The sequence below is a fragment of the Sceloporus undulatus genome, chromosome 4, assembly GCF_019175285.1.
Source record: "Sceloporus undulatus isolate JIND9_A2432 ecotype Alabama chromosome 4, SceUnd_v1.1, whole genome shotgun sequence".
NCBI classification, from domain to species: domain Eukaryota; kingdom Metazoa; phylum Chordata; class Lepidosauria; order Squamata; family Phrynosomatidae; genus Sceloporus; species Sceloporus undulatus.
This window is the reverse complement of record NC_056525.1, coordinates 57,291,267-57,314,748: the sequence shown is the minus strand read 5'-3', so window position 1 is coordinate 57,314,748 and position 23,482 is coordinate 57,291,267. Positions and strand designations below refer to the sequence as shown.

The 23,482-nt window shown below is 42.1% G+C and overlaps 1 protein-coding gene across 1 annotated transcript in view; it reads left to right on the top strand.

The window, feature by feature from the left end:
* The window catches only part of SRGAP2 (SLIT-ROBO Rho GTPase activating protein 2), a 266,745-nt gene extending 247,570 nt beyond the window's left edge, over positions 1-19,175 (top strand). The window contains 5 exon segments of the mRNA XM_042463031.1: positions 4,575-4,654; positions 6,239-6,419; positions 7,196-7,342; positions 8,418-8,745; positions 15,348-19,175. Of these exon segments, the coding sequence (XP_042318965.1) occupies positions 4,575-4,654; positions 6,239-6,419; positions 7,196-7,342; positions 8,418-8,745; positions 15,348-15,728 (1,117 nt within the window). The 3' untranslated portion in view covers positions 15,729-19,175.
* Positions 19,176-23,482: the final 4,307 nt, after the last annotated feature.

Below are 23,482 nucleotides of genomic sequence, written 5' to 3'. Positions count from 1 at the left end.
AAGCTAAGCTTCTCGTCCGTGTCCCTATTGAAGAGGCCCGAGTTGTCGAAGGGCATGTCTTCAATAACCGCTTTCGCCTGAGGGGTGAGGTCTGAGGACCGGAGCCATACATAGCGGCGGAGAGCTATGGAGCCAGAGAGGACCTTAGATGCACAGTCCGTGGAGTGCCTGGCGGAGATGATCTGCTGTCCAGCCATCAAGTGGATCTCATTCCTGAGAGCCGCCATCATACGCCTCCTGTCCTCGGGCAAGACAGCAATGGTGGGGTCCATCTTCTCCACCAGGAACTGGACGTAGGCCCCCATGCAAGCCGCGTAGTTTGCGATCTTGAGGTCGAGAGCCGCCGAGGCATAGAATTTCTTTGCGAGGCCGTCCAGCTTCTTGCTGTCCTTGTCGACAGGCGAAGATGAGGTTTTGGGAGCGAAGGTGGACTGGGCTCCCTCCACAATAGCTGAATTCAGCTTGGGATGGTTTGACAGCCAGGACGGGGCAGACGGAGTAACCCGGTACAGGTTCTCGATCCTGCGTGAGGTCGACGGGATGGTGGCTGGGGCGTCCCAAGAACGCTTGGCGATCTTCTCCAGGGACGGGAGGTAAGCCAGGGCTGGTGGAGCTGGAGCAGAGCCGTGGATCCTCCTTTCCACCGGGTCAAGGGCATCATCCTCCGGATGGGTGACTTCCAGCTTGAGAGCATCGGCCATCCGTATGACCCTGTCAGCAAAGGCCCGGACGTCATCCATAGGCGATGGGACAGATGGGCCTTCGGGCACAAACGGGGCGTCCTCATCCGAGATGGGAGACATGGAATGGGGAGAGCCCGAGCCAGACCTCGAAGGAGATGGGCTTCGCCGTCTGAAGAGAGGATCGGATGTCCCGAAGTTGTCCCGGTTGTCCCGGCGGGAAGTGTCACCATCCAGACGACGGGCCCGTGAATGAGCACGGAGGTTACGACGCAGGCGGGACGGGTCAACCGGGATGAGGTACTGTCCTGTGTGCTGGTCGTGAATGAGATCCGGGAACGCCTGGAAGAGGTCCCGATCATGCTCTGCAGGGGCACGATGGTCTGCGGCCAGAGCCTCATCAGCTTCGGTCCCCAGCGTAGCCCAGTCCCGTGAGGCAGAACGCGGCCTTCTCCTTGGTGAGGGTGAAGGAGATCTTGATCTCAGCCTCTGAGGAGAGAGTGGAGCGTAGGAGTCCAGGAGCTCTCCCTCCGATTCAGAGTCCACGTTCACGATCTGTAGGCTGTCTGCCGGTACAAAGAGGTGACTGGTGAGGAGGACTCTGGGTTCAAGCGGCACCATCCGGGAAGGGGCCGGTACAGACTAAGTTGGGGTCTTCACCGGCTCTGCGACAGGCGATGTCAACGGTACTGGCCTCTACTCAGGTGGAGGCACTGAGACCGTGCTTGGGGGCCCCTTACGGTGGCTCTTAGAAGGTGGCGAGGACGAGCGAGCCCGCTTCTTGTCCCCGTCGGAACGCTTATCCCCTTTAATCTTGGGGGCTTTGGGGGCATCCGCGTCCCCGGAGGCTCCAGAGCCGCCAGGCTGGCTGAGAACCCTCTCATAGAGGGCGGCCTTGAGTGTCCAGTCCCTGTTCTTGAGGGCTTGGGCGGACATGGCCTTGCAGTGGGCACAACTGCCCTGAACGTGTGCCTCCCCCAAGCAGAGGACACACTTGTCGTGGCCGTCAGCCTTGGGGATTTTCACCCCGCACTTAGTGCATTGCTTGAAAGAGGCCATGGTAAGAGAAGTCCGTTACCAGTCCGAAGTCAAGCCGTAAATCAGGGAAAGTCGTCAAGCCAAAGAGAAAGTCCGAAGAATGGTCAAGTGAAAGTCCGAAGGTCGAATAGCCAGAGATTCCAATACACAAAGAGCAAGCGAATGCTAGCGAAGTTCCTCGAGCTGCTTAGCGCGGCGGAATGAAGGAACTGAAGAGGAGCGGACCACCAGGGGCCTTATATATGGGTGGGTGGGGCTACCACCAAAAAGTTGCAGAAAGATACATTGCTTTCTGCCTGGAGATTCTAGAAGTTTCCGAGGATTGCTGCGCAGGCGCAGAATAAACCCATTTGTGTGATTCGCAGAGACCACGAAGAAGAAGTTTTTTGTTCTTTCTGTCCAGACTTCTCATGACACTTGAGTGAAGGAACATAAAGTCAGATCTTTCTCCCTTGTCTTAAGAGAAGAGGAAGATGTCTGGTTCAAAATATGGAGAAATACACAACATGGGTGAGTGGGTGGGTGAATGTAGAAGATGCATTAGGAAAAGGGTAACAGGGCTGTGCTATGTTCTATGGGAATCTCAGCATCAGTGTACCATATGGGATCAAACCCATAGCAACTACAATTTTATATGATAAATGTGTGTGTGCTTTCAATTAATGGTGAACCCATAAATTCCATAGGTTTTTCTTAGGCAGGGAGTTCTAAGGTGCGTTCTGCACGCGCCAAAAGTATGTGTTCGGCACGTACTAGGGTTAGGAAGGGGTGTCCTTTCCGGATACACCTAACCCTAGTACGTGCTGAGCATGTACAAAATGGTGGCACCCATTCTACATGTGCGCCGCCATCTTGACATAGCGGACGCTTAGCATCTGCACATCTCAGCGCCATTATGACGCCGCAAGTGTGCCAATGGCACTTTGCAGCATCATAATGATGCCGCAAAAAGAAGCCGCTTTTTGCGTCTTCTTTTTGCTGCTTGGAGGAGTTCTGTGGTTTGTCTGCTGCGGCTCCTTCACACAGCAAGCGCCAGTGCCGGCAGACCGCCCTTTTGGGCAGTCTGTAAAGCACCTAAGATCCACTGTAGTTTGCCACTTCCTTCCTCTCAAATATAGCCTACAGCACCTGGTATGCATTTGCAATCTCCCATCCAAGTACTAACCAGGGCAGATTCTACTTAGTTTCCACTGGTCTCTTTTGAGTATTTACACCCTTAGGTTATATGATAAGTAACATGTCTACTTCTGGGTGCTACTAGAGGTACTTAGTGAAATTTTAAAAGGAAAATGCAATTTATGCACCAGAGAGAGCGGATCTGAAACAGAAAGGGTAGAACACCATGTTTCTGGGTTACCTCTAGTTTTAGCAAGAAGGGGCTGAAACCCAAACAAATAAAAACTTAAATTTTTAGTTGACTTTGCATGTCAAATTACTTCTGAACCTTTGACCCTAATATATCATGGTGCATGCAGAAAGTAACCTGGTTGTGGCAGCAGAGAATGATGAGAGATAGGGGCTGAACAGACCACCCCTAAGGGGCAGCCTGCAGCCACCCCTTTCAGCGCTGGATCAAGGCCACGGCAACTACATGCCACAGCCACAATCTGGCCTTTCCACAGTTCAAAAAGGAGTTGCAAAAAGTGGCTTTCTAGACAAATATAAACAAAAAACCCAGTAATATTACTGTTTTTGTATGATATTGTAGTGTGTTTACAATGTACTTTTTTGTAGTATTTAAATAAAAAATATTTTTTTAAAAAAGTGGCTTTCTGAGCCATGGAAAGGGTGCCATAGCTTTTCTGAGCTCCTTTGGTGCTGCGTCATCTGAATACAGCACCAGAGGAGTGCCGTGATGCTGGCCGCCATGTGGTGGGGCATGCGGCTTTACACTAGCATAGGGGCATGTGTCGTGTGGACCCCACACCCCCACTCCATCCTGATTCAGGCCTTTAGGGCCAGTCTGTCAAAGTCCCATAGATAAACAGTAATTTTATCAATGTAGAGCTATTTTTACCTGTCATGCAGCTTTTAATTGTGGCTCCGATCCTTTGGTGTTAGAATGCAGTTCCCAGAATCCCTCATCATTAGTCATGCTAACTGGGGCTTCTAGGAGCCAAAAGCCAACAGCATCCAAAGACCCAGTGCTGGGAACAACCGAATATATGTTTTAGCCAGATCCTAGTCATAGTTTCAACTTTTGTGATGTTAGACTTGCCTTGTGTTGCAACAGCTAACGCCATTCTGCATGCAAGAGAATTGCTTGAGACGATCATTGCAAACTCAGACACAGCACATTCCTTGACACATGTTTTGTTAGCACTTTATTGCACTAGCAAAACATTTGGAAAGAACCCATAGCTTAGTAGCAGAACAGATGCAGATGGTCCTATGTTCAGTTCTAGCATATTTAGTCGAAAGAATCAATGGGTTAGCTGGAGACTGTGGAACCACTGACATTCAGAATATGCTGGGATAGATAGACAGATGGTCTGGCTAGGTATATGGCCATTTTGTCTGTTGCATCAGTGCAAGGACAGATGGACTGCCCTGTCCTTCAGGAACACCCAGTCCTGGAAATGAAGGACAACCCCATATTCCTCATCTTCTGATCCACTCCATATGCCTTGTGTCTAGCAATCCTAAGTAATGTAGGGAAAATATCCCTCTTTGTACAGGTTCATTCAAGGATAATAGTTAATATACACGGTGTGAGCTACATGCATTGCAGAATTCTGTCAAATACTTGCTTTCTCCAAAGTGTATTAAACACATCTGGTGTGACTGGGATAGCTGAAGTGCTGCACCCCAAACCACCAATATATATAATCTCTGCATGTCTGCTCCTTTTTGCAGTGAAAGCCCTCATGGGGAAACAGCCTCCACAGAAGATACAGCTCAGGATATGGCCACTGAACACCATACAAGTGATGATGGTAAGCCATGACTAATGACAGCTCAAGAGAGGCAGTAACTGCCATAATGCTGGAGCCTTTCCTGACTCATTGAACTATAATTATTGGACAGAGACTTAACTGTCTGATGTTCAAAAAGGAAAAAAGAACCAGTAGCTCCTGCTGATCTTTATCTCCAGTTGCATTTGGAATGCAAGCCCTGTATGATATGGCCAATTGGATGCAACACTTTTGCTAAGATGGAAGGCTGAATTCCAAAAGAGAGCACTAGAAGCTGAGGAACCTTGAGTGTCCTGCTGGCTTTGATGTAATAAATAATTATTAAAGGAAATAAAAAGTTCCCTTGCTGGTGATGAAATGCAGAAGAAGGCACTTAAAAGAAATCTCGTAACTGATATCAGAAAATAAGCCAAGGAACATAGGGAGCCAGAACAGCAAAGTGCATAATCCAAAAACTATGAACTGGAATTTAAGCCCACCTGTGCTAAAAATATAAGCAAATGATTAGTCAGATGAGTAAGCACCTGACCCGGCTGACTCTAGCCTATAACTAGTTTGATCTGATTATTTAAACTCTGCAAATTTTTCTGTAATTCTCTGGGCAGGCTTTTGTGTCTGGAAAATCAATTTCTAAAGTTTTAGTCAAAAGTGTACCATTTTGGCCTTTAGCCAGTCTCAGAGCTTTGCATCTTCAACAGGTGAAGCTTGATGTCTTAATGTGAAGGTCTTCTAAAGCTCATGTGTCAGACCACAGTGTTGGAGACTCTTTGCTTTCAGGTATTTTCATCCAACGCTTCCTGAGGAAAACTGCCCAGATGAACAATAACTTTACCCCAACAAAGGCTTCTTCCTCAAGCATATTCCTTTCCTGAGAAATTTGTTTAAATTTCCAACTGGTTCATGCTGTTAGACTTTTACCTGGTGACTCAATCAGCTGAGGTGAAAAGCTCCCCAAACTGCAAGTGGGATAAAAAAGAATGTGCTTTGAAATAAAGGTATTCATCTGAATCAAGCAAAATGTATTAGCAAAGGTATTTCAGGAAAGACATGTTTAAGACTGATAAGAAGTCGTGTTTTGTGGTAAAATACTATGGAAAGGAATAATAAATCACAAACGGAGGAAGACCTACAGTGCTTGCCTGGAAAGCCATGGACTGCAAAGATATTATGGCAAAACCTAGAGAAGATGTACATGTGACAAAGCTGCTAGGGTTTATGAAGCAATGGCTTAGGATTCTTCAGATGGCTGAGACAAAGCAGATAAATTTGATTGGTCCAATTATTCCTAACCTGTAAATTCACAGATTGCAGATTAGTGTTCAGTAAAAGTTTTACTGCAGCCATCTACCTAGAAATTCTGTAGAACTGCTGATTTGCCACTGAGCTGTCAGAAAATTGTACTGGGCATGTACCAGCTGGACAGAGGAGGTGATTTAATGTGCTTCTGATGTCTTTACTGTAAGGTGGATTTAAATTCACATTATCTCCACTAGGTCGTAGATTAGATTAGATTTTGATCTTTCTTATTTTAAGACCAGTGGATTAAAATTTTGCAAGCCTCTTAAAATAAGAGTTTTCATTAAGTTCTTTTTCTTTTTCTTGTAGAATGTGAACCCATTGAAGCAATAGCCAAATTTGACTACAGTGGTCGAACAGCACGTGAACTGTCTTTTAAAAAGGGGGCTTCCCTCCTGCTTTATCACCGGGCCTCGGATGACTGGTGGGAGGGCCGTCACAATGGAATTGATGGTCTGATCCCGCATCAGTACATCGTTGTCCAGGACACGTATGTTCCTTTAAGAGCATTGGTACACAACCAAAACAAACCGCAGAAGGCCTCTGACTGAATCAGTAACAAACCACAATGCAGGTGTATCACGTAGTTAAACTATGTATGGCTGCTTATATATATATATATATGCAATAAATTTACATAATATATTTGGTTCAATATGTATCAACAAGTTACGGTAGTTTAGGGGGGAAATCTGTATTATATACAGAAATTAAACAGAATTAATATACAGAGGAGAATACATTCCAGTTGTTGAAAACAAATTATTATCTAACAGCAGTTCACAATTGCAGAAAATGATGGCTGACAGCAGCAGCCTGACGAAATGTCCCCAAGTATTTTTTTTTCTTTTTTGCCAGAAGATAAGCTTCCTCAGCTGTATAATAAACAAGATAATGCTAGTATAAAACAAGCATTAGACTGAACAAGCAATTAAGGTCAAGTTCATTTTTACAATTCAAACAGCAGTGTCTGAAGCACTAATTGTGATGTCTATAACTCCCTACCCTGATACAGGATTCTGAGAAACAAGATGGCATGTTGCAAATCCAACTAAATATTAGCAAGATTGAATGTAAAACACCTGTAGAAACAGAGGCACTGACAGATAACAGTTTGTAGCATAGAAAATAATTTAATCCTAATCAACAATTTTTTTTAAATAAGTTTAAATAAAACTCTAAATAAGTAAGCCACTTTAAATAAGTTTTGTTTTTGATTCAGAATGCTGTATAAGGCTTAGAGCTGTGACCTCTTTTCTTTCCTAGTGAGGATGGCATATCAGAAAGATCAAGCCCAAAATCTGAAGTAGAAGTCAGTTCTGAGCCACCAGAGGAAAAAGTGACAGCCAGAGCTGGCTCCAACTGCCCAAGTGGTAGCCATGTTGCAGATATTTACCTTGCAAATATCAATAAGTAAGTGCCTGTATTACGTAAAGAGTCTTTGTGATTTCCATATCAAGTCAGTACTCCTTGATGAACCCACTTAATTTTGCATTTAGTTCAATTGTCTATTAAAATATGTATTCTGAATACCTGAGAATCCAGCATTTTCCTCCACTGATTCCACATCCCTGCCCCGCCCCTCAATCCCTGGCCATGTTGTCTATCATCAGTCCCAAAAGACGAAATGTATGTAACATGATCTGCATCAAGACACTTTTGTTGTTCCCAGTAAGATATTTTCTGTAAATTACCTAAAGGTCTTAAGGATGAGCCCCCAGAACAAATAACTTGACACAGTATTCTCTGTGTAGTGTTATGTTCTTGAACTAGTGAGATCATATCTCCATCTTCAGAAGGACTAAATATGTTGTGTGTTGTTTCCCACCACAATAGCCCTAATCTGAATTTGCTATGATGTGTGTGCTTTCTGAGGCAGGTATTTGCAGTGTCATCCTTTCCTAGTTGATCACATATGTTTGTTGTAACAGAAAACATATTATAGACATATAGCATTATATAGTGCACAGGAATCTCTGAATTTCTTGATGTATTGGGTCAATGATTAATTTAGTTCAGATCTTGAGGGCATCCCAGTTCATATTTAGTTCCAGCAGAAATATACCATTGGTATATTTGCATTTGCATGTAGCTGTCATGACTGTTGAAAAATGCTATTTAGATCAATGTTTATTTATATTTTGCCCTTCCTTCAAAGAACAACTTGAAGTTACATAATACTACTTTATCCCTCTTCCATTGTCAAAGCAATCTTGTTTAGGTGGATTAGATTAAGAGATGGTGATTGAGCCAAAGTCAGATAATGAGCTTCTTGGCCAAATGAGGATTTGAATCTTGCATCTCTCCATGTCTGCACTCACATTCTACTCATAGAATAGTAACAGGCAGATTTTTTAAAAAAGGAAATATATTTCAGAATTTGGTGATTACAGTATATTTTCTTTTTCTTTCTTGAATTGACTGTGCTGAAATGCTGTTTCTCTATTACTTTTTTTTAACCTTATTGTACTGCTTTTTATGGTGACAGGCAAAGAAAAAGACCTGAGTCTGGCAGTATACGAAGAGCTTTCCGTCAAAGTGACAGCCATGGACTACCCAGCTCGCTTGGAGAAGCATCTCCACCAGGAGCTGTGGCCAGTTCTCGTCCCTCCTCACAACCCATTATGAGCCAAAGTCTCCCAAAAGAGGTACCAGATGCATGCTCCATTAGTGGCCATGGGAGCCTCAATTCTCTCAGCCGGCATGCCTCCCTGAAGAACAGGATAGATAGCCCTCATATCCGGAAAAATGTGACTGCAGGAAGGTCAAAGAGCTTTAATAACCATCGGCCTATGGATCCTGAAGTCATTGCACAGGTAAAAGTATTCTTGGCCAGGCCAAGTTAAGCCTAGGGTCAATCTTCATATAGTACCAAATGATTTCCTCCACCCCATGACACCCAGCTACTTAAGAAGTCTCCTCTGCAAATTTTGTTGTTAAGTATTTACTGACATTCATCTAATACACAAAAGTATTTTCCACATATTCTCTGAATATTGTGATTTTGGCAACAAATGTTATTTGATGTCAATATTTTATATTTTGCTTCAGTATTTGCTTCAGATCAGGAAACGTCCCCTTAGAAGTGATCAAAACAAGTCAAGTTTTGAATTCTGAGGTAACCTTTGATTTTGAATTTCAAATTCCAATCTGAATATTTAAAATTAAATTTAAATTTTTGAATTTGTTATTTTTTTCATTTTAAAACATCAGCTCAGTTTGTGATTGCTGCATGTCTAGTCAATCCAAAAAAAGCATGAAACAATTCTTGTGTTTATTCCATGGGGCCTTTAGATTCGAAGAGATTGGAAAGGGCTTGTACCTTTTGTTTGGAAGCATCCTAGCCAGATGCTGACAGATGCATGGGTACGTGACCAAATTTTGGCCATGAGTAACTTCCTTAAACTTTGAAAAAAAAAAAGTCAATTGTGTCTTATCTTTGCATGACTGTGCAGAATGAACAGTTCAGAGATGTTAAAGCCGTAAGAGCATATTTCCTTTAGTTCTGGCCATGACAATATGCTAATATGAGAATATATTCCCTGTTAATTTTATGATATATAAGCAGTTTTCATAGGCAGTGTAAAGTTGATAGAGCTGGCCAGATTTCAGTTCTAGCAACTGAAATCTCACCAGGTAGGCAGGACATCGCTTGCTTTATTTCCTTCTATCACCCCAATCTTTGAGAGTCCTGAGATTCTGGTTATTTACAAATGTGAAAGCTGAAAGGGACCACAGACTATTGAGAACTTTGGGGTTTCTATGGGTTATATATTGGGCTCTTGGTATCCTGTAGGGTTTGGTTCCAGGACCTCCTGTGGATACCAAAATGAGTGGATGTTCAAGCCCCATTGAATACAAAGGCAGAGTGAAATAGAGTCTCTTATATAAAATGATAAAATCAAGCTTTAGTTTTTTGTGGGTTTTTCGGGCTATGTGGCCATGTTCTAGCTGACATTTCGCCAGCATCTGTGGCTGGAAAAATTGGGTGTATATATACTGTGTGAGCCTGGGAATGCAGGAGTGATTTGCATGTGTATTGTTCTGTGTTGATGGCTGGCCTCAGGCTGGAGACTAATGCAAACAAGAATTGATGTCTGCTAATTGGTGATCAGTTATCTGCTGGGAATGGTTTGCCATTTGCATTTGCTGAGTCCTTATTTTGCTATTCTTCAGGACTGGTAGCCAAATTTTGTTCACTTTAAGGGTTTCTTCTTTCCGGTTGAAATTATCCAGATGCTTGTGGATCTCAATGGCTTCCCTGTGCATCCTGACATGGTAGTGGTTGGCATGGTCCAGAACCTCAGTGTTTTCAAACAGTATTTTATGCCCAGGATGGTTTGTGGCATGTTCTGCTACTGCTGATTTTTCTGGCTGACCCAGTCTGCAGTGTTTCTCATGTTCCTTTATTCTTGTTTGCACACTGCATTTGGTGGTCCCTATGTAGACTTTTCCACAGCTGCATGGTATGCGGTAAACTCCTGCGGCTGTGAGAGGGTCTCTCTGGTCCTTGGCTGAATGAAGCATTTGCTGAATTTTTTTCGTCGGTTTGTAAACCATTTGAAGGTTGTGCTTCCTCACCACTTTGCCTATTCTGTCGGTGACTCCTTTGATGTATGGTAAAAATACCTTCCCTTTGGGTGGCTGCTTGTCTTCACTTCTCTGGGTATTCCTGGGCCTGGCAGCCCTTCTGATGTCTGAGCTGGAATAACCATTGGCCTGTAGAGCCTGGTCCAAGTGCTTCAGTTCATCTTCCAAGAAGTGGGGTTCACAGATGCGTTTTGCTCGGTCTATATACACCCAATTTTTCCAGGCAAAGCATTCTCTGAAGATGCCAGCTACAGATGCTGGCGAAACGTCAGAAAGAGACTCTGCTAGAACATAGCCACATAGCCTGAAAAACCTACAAAAAACTATGGATGCCGGCCATGAAAGCCTTTGACTTTACATTGGAAATCAAGCTTTGCTTTTTGGAATTTTTGTGCTTTTTGGAATTTATATTTTTAAGTTGTGGATGCTTGAATCCATGGATAAGGAATCCATTAATATGGAGGGACAACTGTACCTTTTCATCTGGATTTTATTACAGTGTTTAATAGCAATTCATCAACCAAGATGATCCACCTTGATAATAAAATGTTATAGCCTTTTCCTACTTTTCTGATTCTTCACCTGATCGTGCAGAAGCTTGGTGAGAGTTGAGTTAGGGAATGAGGGTCATAGAACCATTGTATTTACTCTAACCAGTCTTACTTTATGTTGTAAGGTTATATCAATTAAAATTATTTCTTCACTGTGTGGCTTTTCTGTCTATTGCCATCAGTCAAAAAACTTGACCATGCTTTTTTGCTTTTGCCAAATCCTTTGGGAAAAATCTTGTTCAAGCCTTTACAGAAACAGAGCCACATTTAATATTAAGATTTTATGCTTTCCAAAGTTACAGAAAACATTACAGTTCTAGAACTGTTATTATTGTGAGAATCTCAAAGTCCAGGATGTTTGAAAAGCCGGGTGTTTTAACCTTTGGCCAGTTGTGTAAATTTGTTTGACTGTAGTTAAAGGGCTGAAGTGTCCTGAAAGAATACAGCTAGCCTTCCCTGTCTACTTGCCCATTTTCTTGTGCTTCTTGGTTTCAATTTTTGATAAGGAGCTGTCTTCAAACAAAGCAGCTTTCCTTGTTTCTATTGGCAACAATATGGAATGGTTTCATCTGTGTGTGTGTGTGTGTGTGTGTGTATACACAGCTGTGGCTGGATGTGGGCTTTGAGACTTGGAGAGCAAGCCCACAAAGTGAAGAAATTATTTTTCATGTCTGGATATTTCTGCCCAATTCAGAAGGGAAATAAGCTTTTAAAGTGCTTACCATGTGATTCCCTTGTGTCTCTTCACTTTTTGACACTAGTGTTTTTTACACAAAAGGCTAATGGTATAACATTCTGAGTATATTGGTCAAGAGTGGGACACATGCCTATATTAAATGTGTTGAAAGATTCTTGCTGACTTCAGCAGGGAGGCCTTATATTTAATGTTGCTTGATGACCTCTTTACAGAATCAAGCTCCAGCTCAATATTTTGTTGATGTAATATGCTTTAGCAACAGGAACTGATAACTATCTATACTTGTATCTTAGCCTGCCTGTAGAACTGAGAAATTGCAGAACATACTAGAAATCATTTTTTAAAACAGTAAGGGACTCAGAAATATCCTTCTAGCTTCCTGTGCCAATAGTAAAGTCTGTCAGGACATTAGTTCAGTCTCTGGGAAGGGTTTTGCCATTGGTTTCCTCTCCATTTGTAGATGTTCTATACATGGATGTTAGACCAGATCTTCTGATTTCTAGTACTCGATGGATCTGTCAACACTTGATGGATCTCAGGCACACATGAATCTCATATTACAAAGTGAGGCATTCCAAGGAAACAAATGCTGAAAAAAATCACAAAACTGAAGCTGGAGGCCTGTTGAGAGGAAGGGCTTTTTTGTTTGTTAGTTATGATGTTTATATTTAATACCTGAGCTGAGCTGTGGCCTTTAATCTTCCGTACAAATGTTTCATTTCATTATTTATACTACTGTACTCGCTAGTCTTGGGGCAGATTTCAGTATTTAAAAATAGTACACATACAGATAATTCTCAACAGGAATGGGAGAACTATGTAAAACATCAGTACATATGTCCCACCAAGTACTCCAAAATAATGGGAGGAACAAGCTTCCAGAAGTCTGTTGTTGGAAAGAAGCAGGCGAAAACATCTTTTCTTCCATACTGCACCATATCCAAGGGGTAGGGGGACCACAGCCTAAACAAACATACACATGAATGTCTGTCAAAATGTCTACCTTTGTCCAACTCTTTGTGTTTTGACAGTGATTTCAGCATTACTTTTACAACAGCTCATAAAAGTATAGGCTGCAAGCCTGATTTTTTTCACATGCAGATATCATACTTCTTTCAAAAGTATGTCAAGGATTGATTCTGATGTTTCCGTAAGTCTTTTTAACAAGTTCTCTGACACTACAGAACAGATGTCTCCAAAGTAGTAGTCGCCTATTGTAAGCAATAGGGCTGATATTTGGCTTGGACAAAACCCAGCTTCCTTCAGATATAATACTATCTGCATTTATTTCTTGTAGAGATTTTTTTCCCCTTTGTGATTTAATTTCGTGTACACATGAAAATGTTACATATGAATCACACTGCCTTGGCATCTTTTTGTAATGCTTTGAATGGCATATAGTAGTCTCTTTTGTCTTGCTATTAGATTCTCATTTTATCCACTCTCTTCTTTTTTTCAGAATGTAATTCGTTGTTTCCATAGGGGAATACAAATCAATAAAAGAAAAATGTGCTGTATTAAATTAGAGCTTTCCTTTCCTTTCATATCCTCTCAGGTGTCCTTTCAAAAGCTGTGTGATGCTCATCTTCTTTTTGACACTGGTATCTCTCTGGGATCTGTATTTTGTTTAAATATCTTTTCAGACTGCAGTCAGAGGCAGTGGATTACACTCTTTGGTTCTTCCTCCTTCTTGACTGATTTACCTCCCTGTGTGCCTTAAAATGCCTGTGAGGAAACTAACATTCTGTAGCCAAGCTGTGAGTCATGGAAAATTTTGGCTCTCTAAGAATTCTGTCACCCCACTCAAGGCTGCATCTGTAGCTGAAATTTTAAGTAAACTTGTAGGTCATGATGTAGCCCATGTTTTTAGAAAACAAAGAAACATAACTGGCTTGATGCTTGTTGCTATTTATCTCCTGCATTATTTCCTGTATTGTTCATGTAAAGTAAAAGGAAAATGTCACCTGGAAGTTGAAAACCTACATTTTCATTTCAGATAAGGAGACTCTTTTACCAAGTTGCGTTTTACATATATTATATATTTATTCAAAGAGACTACATTTTTAAATGCCATTAAGTACAAAGTAGCTTCAGTGAGGAGACACCAATATGTAACACGCTTCTGCTTTAGTGTTGAGTATCACTGGCCCATAACAGATGGGCACCCTAGTACGTACTCCATACGTACTAGGGTTGTCTGGGGGGCGTCTCCTTCAGGCGCCCTCAACCCTAGTACATACAGGGTATGTACAAAATGGCAGCGCCCATTCTACATGGGTGCCGCCATTAGGACGTCATGGCCACGCCGCCTCCAAACGGAGCGGCACAGATGTGACGTCCTGGTACTGCGGAAGGATGCCTGTGGTGCCCTTTCCGCGGCGCTGGAAGGAGCTCCATTTTGGAGCTCCTTCTGGGTTTTGTGTCACTGGTGCAGCCTTTACACGGCTGCGTCAGCAACACAAAGGAGAAAGGGGCCGAGCAACCCCTTTCTCCCTTTCCCCACTGTGTCGGGGTGTCCTTGGGGCTTGAAGCCCCAAGGACACCCCTTTCTAGGCCGCGGGGAAGCGGCCTGGAAAAACGGCAGATTGGGGGCCCAGGGCTACCGCTGTGGCAGGTGAGACCCCAATCCGTCAGGGAAAGGGGCAGGTACAGGCTGCCCCAAAGGGGCGGTCTGTAAACTGCCATTCATTAGCCACATAGTTAATATGGATTATATATTTTGCATTCTTTTTATGATTTGTAGCATCCTCAAGGATCATCCTTGTACACCAAAGAGATGGATAAAACCAGATCATTATTTTCAAAATGCTGGCATTTTCTCCTGGCTATCCAACTGGGGAGAGAGATTTGTAAAAAGTGTTACTGATTGGCACTCACTCATGACCAATGTTCTGTAAAAAACCTATATTTAAAATGTAATTTGTGCCACACCCACAGCTAAAACGTCTACTAGAATAAGCACTTTCACAATTTCCCCTTTAAAAACAAACATCTCTATGATTCTATGATTCTATCTCTAGTTAGACTAAAAATACAGATTTGTTGAACTTCAGTTTCAAGGATTATGAGAGGGAATGCAGTTGGTGATGTTCATAAAGTGTGGAGAATATGGCTCAAGCACACCCATGTAGCTTTTTTATTTGTTATGTTAATATAAAGCCTTTCCTCCAGTGAGTTCAAAGTGGCATATGTATTTCTCCCTTTTCTTCCATTTTATCCCTTACAGCAAACCCTATGAGGTTGGTCAGAGAGATTGAGAAAGAGAGGCTGCATATGTGACTCAGCTGAAGTCTCTAGAATCAGAATTTTGTTTTGTTTTTTTGATTCAGCCTCAGCCCAGTTAGCCATATACTGATCCTGTCTTGCTTGATGCATAATAGACAAAAATGATAGTAGGACAAAGCTTGCCAAGAACAGAAATGTTGGTTGAGGGTTCTTCTATGCCTGCCATGACCAGAGCAGCTTTCGCCTTTGTGCCTGCCAGAGTCTGCCTTTGCTTAATACTATCCATTCATCACAGAGAATCTGTCACGTCAGTTTCTAGCTCCTGTAATCATTTCTGACTTGTCTCTTTTTGCAGGATATTGAAGCTACTATGAACTCTGCTTTGAATGAGCTGTGGGAGCTGGAACGGCAAAGTAATGTAAAACACACACCAGACGTTGTCCTTGACACCCTGGAGCCTCTGAAAACCTCCCCTGTCGTAGCACCCACCTCAGAACCTTCCAGCCCTTTGCATACTCAGATCCTCAAGGACTCTGAACCAGCTTTCCAGCGGAGTGCTAGCACAGCAAGCGACATTCCCTGTGCCTTCAGGCCAGCAAAGTCTGTCAAAATGGCTGCCCAGGTCAAACCTCCAGCAACCAGGCCCAAGCCTGCTGTTTTCCCCAAAACAAACACCACAAGCACTGCAGTTGCCTCAGCATCTCAACAGCCTACTGACAAGTCATGTACTGTCTGAACATGAAAGCCTACTGTGAATATAGCATTTTTGTTTCAGACGAGGGGACCCACTTAAGGAGACATTAAAATGTCTATTTAATTAGCATTGGACTTCTGCTGAAGATTCGCTTATGTTACTTTTTCCAGGGATGTGCCCCAGCTAATCAAGCCTCACATCGCACTTCCATCAAGTAATACTGAGGCACCACAACTTGATTCAGCCTGAAACATCAAGTCTTAGACCACTGTGAAATCAGTGAGGAAAAGGCAAAACTATGTAACCTGTTCCTGTTAACTAGTTAATGCCTTGTTCAAGTGTCTGGTCACTAAGGAAAATCTTGGGTGTCATTTTGCTTTGGAAGTTTGTGGAAGGGACTTCTGTGCTTCAGCCACTATGGGGAAAATAGCACAATATTGCTTATCCATGCTTTTGATCCCACTGGTTTAGGTGGGCATGCCTAGGGCTTTTTTTGGTGTGCATTATTACAGCGCACTATGGTGCCACAAGGTCTGTTAAGTGTTCATTACAGCCTCTCTCTTTTCAGGGGTGCCTGTTCTAAAACTTAAGTACTTTGTTTTTAGATGAGGGTTCAAAACCCATAAAGAATTGTGCCACATGAATCTAGTTCTGCTTTAGTGGAGGCATATTACATGCATCTATGCATGTATTCATTTGAAATTAAACCAATAATATAGAGAAAATCAGGAGTATGAAAGCTTGCATGGTTAAACCTTCCCTACTTGTATCTTTGCTTGGTGCTTCCAGAGCAAAAACTGAGTATAATGCTTTGAATTTTAATACCATTTCTCTAAAAGGGTTTCTCTTTTCATGTGGACTTCTGAGACAAAATGAAATCTTGAGTTAAATTTTGAAAACCAACTACTTTCTCATTCTCTCTCAACTGGAATCCATTTATGTACATCTATAGTAGTGGTAGGAACCTTGTTCTCTTCCAGATGTTTTAAATTACAAATTCTGTTATCTCTGACCATTGGTCATGAAGTCCAGAACGTAAGGGGGTGTAGACCAAAACAGCAGGAGTTGCCTTACCCTGATCTACAGTGTAAAATAAAATGGATTCAGGCTAGTCCCTCTGGTTCTGTCCTAAAATTGACATCAGATCATCTGAGTTAGCAAATTCTCTCCCTCTCTCTCTCTCTCTCCCTCCCTCCCTCCCTCCCTCCACCCTTACTCTCCACATTCCCTTTCCCCCCTTGTGGTTCAGCCTGCTTTGAGTTTATGGTATAGTGGCATAAGACAAAAAGCTGCACTGGGACATGGATATAGTCCAACTTGCAGCACATTTCTGTAACAGATCACCATGTCTTCAAGTACTCTGCAGACAGTAAAATGAATCATCTTAGAATTGGTATTTAACATGATGGATTACAGTTACTCCAAGTTCCAACAGAGTATATAGACGCTTCTTTGCATTTGAAGGGCAATTTAGTTTCCAGAATCGTAGCTATCCTTCAAAGAAGAAGAAAATGCCCACTTGAAAAGTTACAGGGAGTTGGTTTCAATTGCCTTTATGACCACCAAACAAAGGGACTCTAAATTAAAATCCATTCTAACTCAGTCACATTCCTTTGATTGTCAGCTGGGGGCAAGATAAGGAGATGAAATGTGTTTTTCATGCTGTAGGTCGGAGCTGCCGTATGTTTTTCTTGTGGTTTTATGAATGGAATAGTTAGTGATATTTGAATAGAAACAAAATATTTACTCTTCTGTGAATGAACTTGATGGTAATCATTTCAGGTTAACCTACAGTTGTTAGATGGACATACATTAACCTTCCTGCTTGTTTGTTTGGTTTTTTTTTTTTAAGTTTGTCTTTCAAAATTCTATGACTTGACAATCTTGCAAACAGTAGTAGAAAGGAAATCATGTGAAAGGTTTGGATGGGGACAGTTTTGGTCTGTAACATTTTCCCTAGCCTTTGACTGTTTAGATACATTGACCTCTTGTATGTGTGTGCATGTGTTATTGCTACATCTTGGACCTTTACTGAATGTCCTGACCACTGTAACCTGGTCATTAATTCTCGGGATGGAGGAACCATCTTTCTTTCTTTCTTTCTTTGTTTCTTTCTTTCTTCTTTTAAGATCTAGAGTTTTACTCAGGCAAAGCTACTTGCTTTAAAAAAACATTTGAAAGAATGGTTTAGATTTACCAGTTCCTAAGGCAGGTCTTTTTAGCCTGTACCATCCAGGTGGCAGGTAGAAGCAATATCTCTATTTCCTGCAATTCCAAATACCTGTTGAACTCATTTCAGTGTAATTAAAAGCACATGGAACACAAGGCATTAGGAGAAGTAATGTTACATCATTACATGAGTCAGAAAGCAGGGATGGAGCAATGCTTACATGCTCATAATGCCTTATTTTATGTTATACCAGTGAAAAGCAACTCAGCTGCTCAGTGCACTTTGAAACAAAAAAGGTTTTTTCATGTCTTCATTATGTTTTGATAAGTGAATGAAAACTGGCATTTTTAACGCCTTGATATTTTTATTACTAGTCTTTGTATATTTAACTGTGAGGGGTTTGTTGTTGTTTTCCTTACTGTAGCATTTGGGAAACCCGTTGACAAAGGAAGTATAAACATCAGAGTATTTACAGCGTATCAGTGCTATCCAACTGGAATTAATGTTTGCCCCATGACCTATATTGCAAATGTACATATGAAAACCATCCTTTCACAAGCAAACTCTAAGCAATGCATTTGAAAAATAAATTAACTAAATTGCATAGTTCAAAATCTGTAGGTTAGTTAGTGGGATTGTTCTCTGCTGCAAGATTTTCAGGCCCTTGCACAACTGTGTTTTCCACATATTTCTTCTGGATAAATTACTGGAGAGAGGTTTTAGGACATATCTACATTGCAAACTTATACTGATTTCATATCAGTTGTCATGGCTTGCCTACAAAGAACTGTGACCATTCTGCTTTACTGAGACAAGAAAAATATTTTAGAAATCACATCTCCCCATACCTTACCCATGCAACCTTAAACACCAGGTTCACTAGGAAAAAGGAATTACTCCTTTAAAGTGATAAAGAGTGCAGGTCTATCCATTTCCCCAATATAAGTGGCTGCTTGTATATGGTATGTTGGTAACTCACCAGCAGCCACCACTGTCAAAAAGGAGCACTGCTTAGAGGGAGATTTGCTGCAGTAATGGAGGACTCTCTTATCCATGTGCAGACAGAAAGATCCTGCAAAAGGGAGAGTCTTTCTGGAGGGAGTCAGCTATAGATCCACTGGATTCAAAGCTACTCTATTCCCTGCTGATTCCCTGCTGATAATAGCCCATCATGGAGAAATCCACTCACCTGTGTTTCATCCTGGCTGGCCTGAGTTGTAAGACCAGGGTGGGTTACAGACCGCCGCTTTGCAGCGCTCTGCCGCCGCCGCCGGTTAGTCCGCGGGGGAGCCGGAGCCTCCACACGGCGCGGCTCCCGTGCGGACCGAAAAAGAAGCTCCAAAATGGAGCTTCTTTTAGAGTCGCGTTTGCGACGTAGCGAGGCGCCAGGGGCGCACTCGCTACGTCACAAAGGACGCGACGCGTACGGACGCTCAGCGTCCGATACGCAAAGATCTGCCATGTAGAAGGGCCGGCGCCATCTTGTACGGACGGAGTCCGTATTAGGCCCAGGGGCGTCTAGAAGAGACGCCCCTTTTTTAAAATGGGACGTCCTCCGGACGTCCCAAATGCCGGTTTATAACCGGCCCAGGAATGAGGCAGTAGATTAAGCAACTCCCATGACTGTTTTTATGGTGTTTGATCCTTTAATCCTTTTTCCATCCCAAAAAAGATGAATGGAATCTTTCAGAAATGGCAGATCACCTTTTAAATAAGTTGTGGGGGCCATCTGCACTATGTCAATTTTTAAAAGTATCCATTTACCAAAACTAAAACTGAAAATCCACCCACTTCTGGTTTTGAGCTTTGGCAGTGTTTGCAGCCCACAGAGGGTCCCAGGGATAGAACCGCCCCTGCAAGAGATCCAGCTTGTCACCAGCCCTGGTTAGGATTCCTTTGCTCAGGTGCAATTCCATTCACAGTTGCTCAGAAGGAAGCCCCATTGAACTCAGTGGGGCTTAGTGGTGAGCAACCATGCACATGATTGCACTACCATAAGGGTAGACACTTGGAAGGATGCACCCCCTAGCAAATAAAATAAAATATCCCTATGGAGAAAATGCACAGGGGCATTTTTACCATTTTAGGCCAAAGAGAGGCCTTTTTTAAAAAACAATAGTGAGTGGAAAATGTCCCTCACACATCCTTGAGGTAATTTGGAGGCATACTGAGGAATTTGTTTTTTATCATGGGGCCCACAAATGCAACCCTGGGGGTAGGCTGCACTTGCGTACCCCTGCACAACCACTTTGCAACTTAGCTATGCCCCCAAAAGGCTGTTTATAGAGTTGGTGGCTTTTTTATAAGTTTGTTTTTAAATAAGATATTAAATCTACCTATGAAACACATATTTATTTACACCAAGTAAATGCAAAGGAAAATGTTTATAACTGGAACTTTGTATTTGTGGTGATTTCTTATTTAAGATTGTTGCTTAACAAATACCTAGGGATAATCTAGGCAGAAGTTTGGGACGGGAAATAAAGGCATTTTAGCTGGGAGAAAGGTGAACTGTAAAACAAATAAGCAAATCGATACTACCTTTTTGAGTTTCTGTACCTGTGACACAGATGTAAGATGTCTTATTTCATATATTGGTAATCATCACCTCTCTTCCTTCCCCCTTCTCTCTCTCTCTCTCTCTTCTAGGCTTAGTTCACATAATAGTCCATTGACTTTTGATCAACAATAAACCCATGTTTCCTTCATATCTCTGCTGACTAGTGTCAAAGCACTGACTAATATTCAGTGACACTGTAGCCATGAAGGAATTTGTCTTCTAAGTACTTATTCTTGGGAGGCTTTTTGTGGCACAGAAAAATACCTCATTTTGTTACTACTATACAGTTGTCCATTTGAACAACGATCTGTTCAGATACGATACTTCCCTATTGGCAGGAATGTCATAGCAAAGCAGGAAAGTAGGTGCTCTTTCAGTTTTGGCTCTTACTTCAATATGGACTGTGGCTTTCATACTCCACTTTTAAGGAGTTTTTACAAGGCTAGGAATCCTAGCTGGCTGAAGGCCTGATTCTTCCTGTGGCCACCACCACTGCTGCCCATATGGTTCAGTTCTGTGATGATATTTGTCTCTGTGTTACACTACATAATAGCATATCTGTAATACTATCACCTAATTTTGTGCTGCCTGTCACAACAAAGCTTCCTTCCCCTCCTCCCTCTCTCTGCTGCAGCCCTGCACACTACACAAAGACCAGTTTTGGAGAGTTTTCCAGTCTTCCAGAGTCAATTTGGGGAAGAGGGTGCACACTGATAAACAGCCCACCACCCTGACCACAAAGGATTTGAATCCTGTCCCCAAACACTAACACATTAACTACCTTCCTAGGCCTGGCTGACCAGTATTGTTAGCTGCAGGCTGATCTTGAGTGATGGTCATAGAGAACCAAGTCCCTATCAAATGACACCATTCTTCCCTCCAACCCTGATGAAGTTCCACACTATTCTGAGTCAAGTTGACCCTCCACATTTGCAGCTTTTGACTGCTGTGGATTTGATTAATATGTTCCCTCTGGGATCTAGGGCCTGCAGCATGACACTGCACTGGAGGACCTAGAGCAGTGGTTCTCAACCTTCCTAATGTCACAACCATTTAATACAGTTCCTCATGTTGTGGTGATCCCCAATCGATGGTCTCGGTTCCTAAAACCATCGGAAATATGTATTTTCTGATGGTCTTAGGTGACCTCTGTGACGGTTGTTTGACCCCCAGAGGACCTCTGACCTAGAGATTCCTAGAGAGATGTTCTCTCAGGTAGAAAGAACACTTTTTTTTTAATTTGCTCTTTTCCCATTTTCAGGGTGTCCTACATTCCTAGCCCCAGCGAATGTGGAGGGCCCACCTTATATTAAGGGATGGTGTTTCCTCTTTTCATGGCATGCATCTCTTCCTCTACATCTCCCTTACTTTCTGAGCTGTTTCAGGAATCATGAGAGAAGAAAGCAATAGTGGGGCCTGACAAATAACCTTCAGTAGGTTCAATTCGCCCTCCATGCTGCCATTTCCTACCTCCTGATTCTGTTCTTTGGCCCTGGGGCAAACCCACACATGCTTGAACATCACAAGTGCAGCTGGTTTCTTTGAAGTCTTATATAGAGTGATTTTCAGAATACAAAGAACTGGACCCCTTTCAGGGCTACATACTAACATTCATAGAAATGTTTCTGCAGTGCAATATATGGTTTAATTGAAAGACTGCAAGATATCAATAAGCCTAACTACAAATTTATAATTTAAAATGTGCCTAGGGGATGGGGGAGAGAGAGACTGAAAACTCAGTTGCTGTTCAGTTTTGTCTTTTCCATATGAAGTCATATATTAAACCTATTATTCTAGAAAGTGTCTCAGTGAGAGTCCTTAGGCTGCAATTTCTCAACAGAGAACTATATTTTAAATCAAAAGTTTATATGTGAATGTGGTGCTGAACGATGCTCCTGTTGAGATAGATAAAGTTTAAAATATTTGTATGTGCCTTCAAGTTACTTCTGACTTATGGCCACCCTAAGGCAAATTTATCACAGGGTTTTCTTTATTCATAGGGGAGGGGCTTTTTGCCTTTGCCTTCCCCTGAGGCTGAGGGAGTGTGACATGCCCAAGGTCACCTAGTGGGTTTCCATGGCTGAGTGGGGATTCAAACCCTGGTCTCCAGAATCGTCCAATGCTCAAACCTCTATACCATGCACAGGGAGAATTCTACCTTGCTTATAGCTTTATATAGAGCTCCCAGGAATGTGTTCCATAAGACAATTATAAGAGATGCTCGGACCGCACAAAGGTTGGGGAAACCCAGTTTTGCTGCTCTGCTGTGCTGCGCACAAAATTATGCATGTGCAGTAGTTGCTTTTCAAAGGTTTTAACAACTCTTCCTAATCACATGCTCTAAATGCAAAGGAAACAAAAACTGTAATAGATATTTCCATCTTAACTGATTTTCTGAGCATGAGAGTGGAGAAATATTTAAGAGCTGGGCTGTTTTTCTTACAACTCTACAATTTCTACAGCAAGTAGATTTGTTTTTTACTGCAATATCTTTCAGAGGAGATGTGCTTTAGGTGTATGTTTTGTTCCATACAAGTGAAAAGTTCCATGTAGTGGAAATTAAGCCTTCAGTTATAGTAGCACTATACTTATTCTTAAGAGAACTTATTTACGTGTGTTTTCTCTCTTTTCTGGAAGTTGAAGGCTGTACTTCCAGCAGATCTTCATGGGTTAGACTATGTGGGTGCCAAACTGTTAGAGCAATATACTTAAAATACAAACAGATTATGTAAAAGACAGACCAAAATCAATGTAGCCAAAATACGCAAATGGTGAAGCATATATATTTGAAAAGGCATGGCAGCAATGTCTTTTATTCTACTGTATGTAACACAACTCAATTGCACAGTCTAGCAATCTTCAGTTTTTGTATTTAAAATCTCATCCTGCAAAGTCAGGTTTGGGTCCATTTAGTGCATTAGACTGTTTGGATAGTTGTCATTTCTCTTCATTAACAGCAGCTGTTTTAATGGATTTGGAATGAAATGTTCTTGTTTTAAAAGCAATTTTCATTACTTCTTCTACACCAGTCTATATATATGGTGTATATTTTTTTCTTTACAAAGT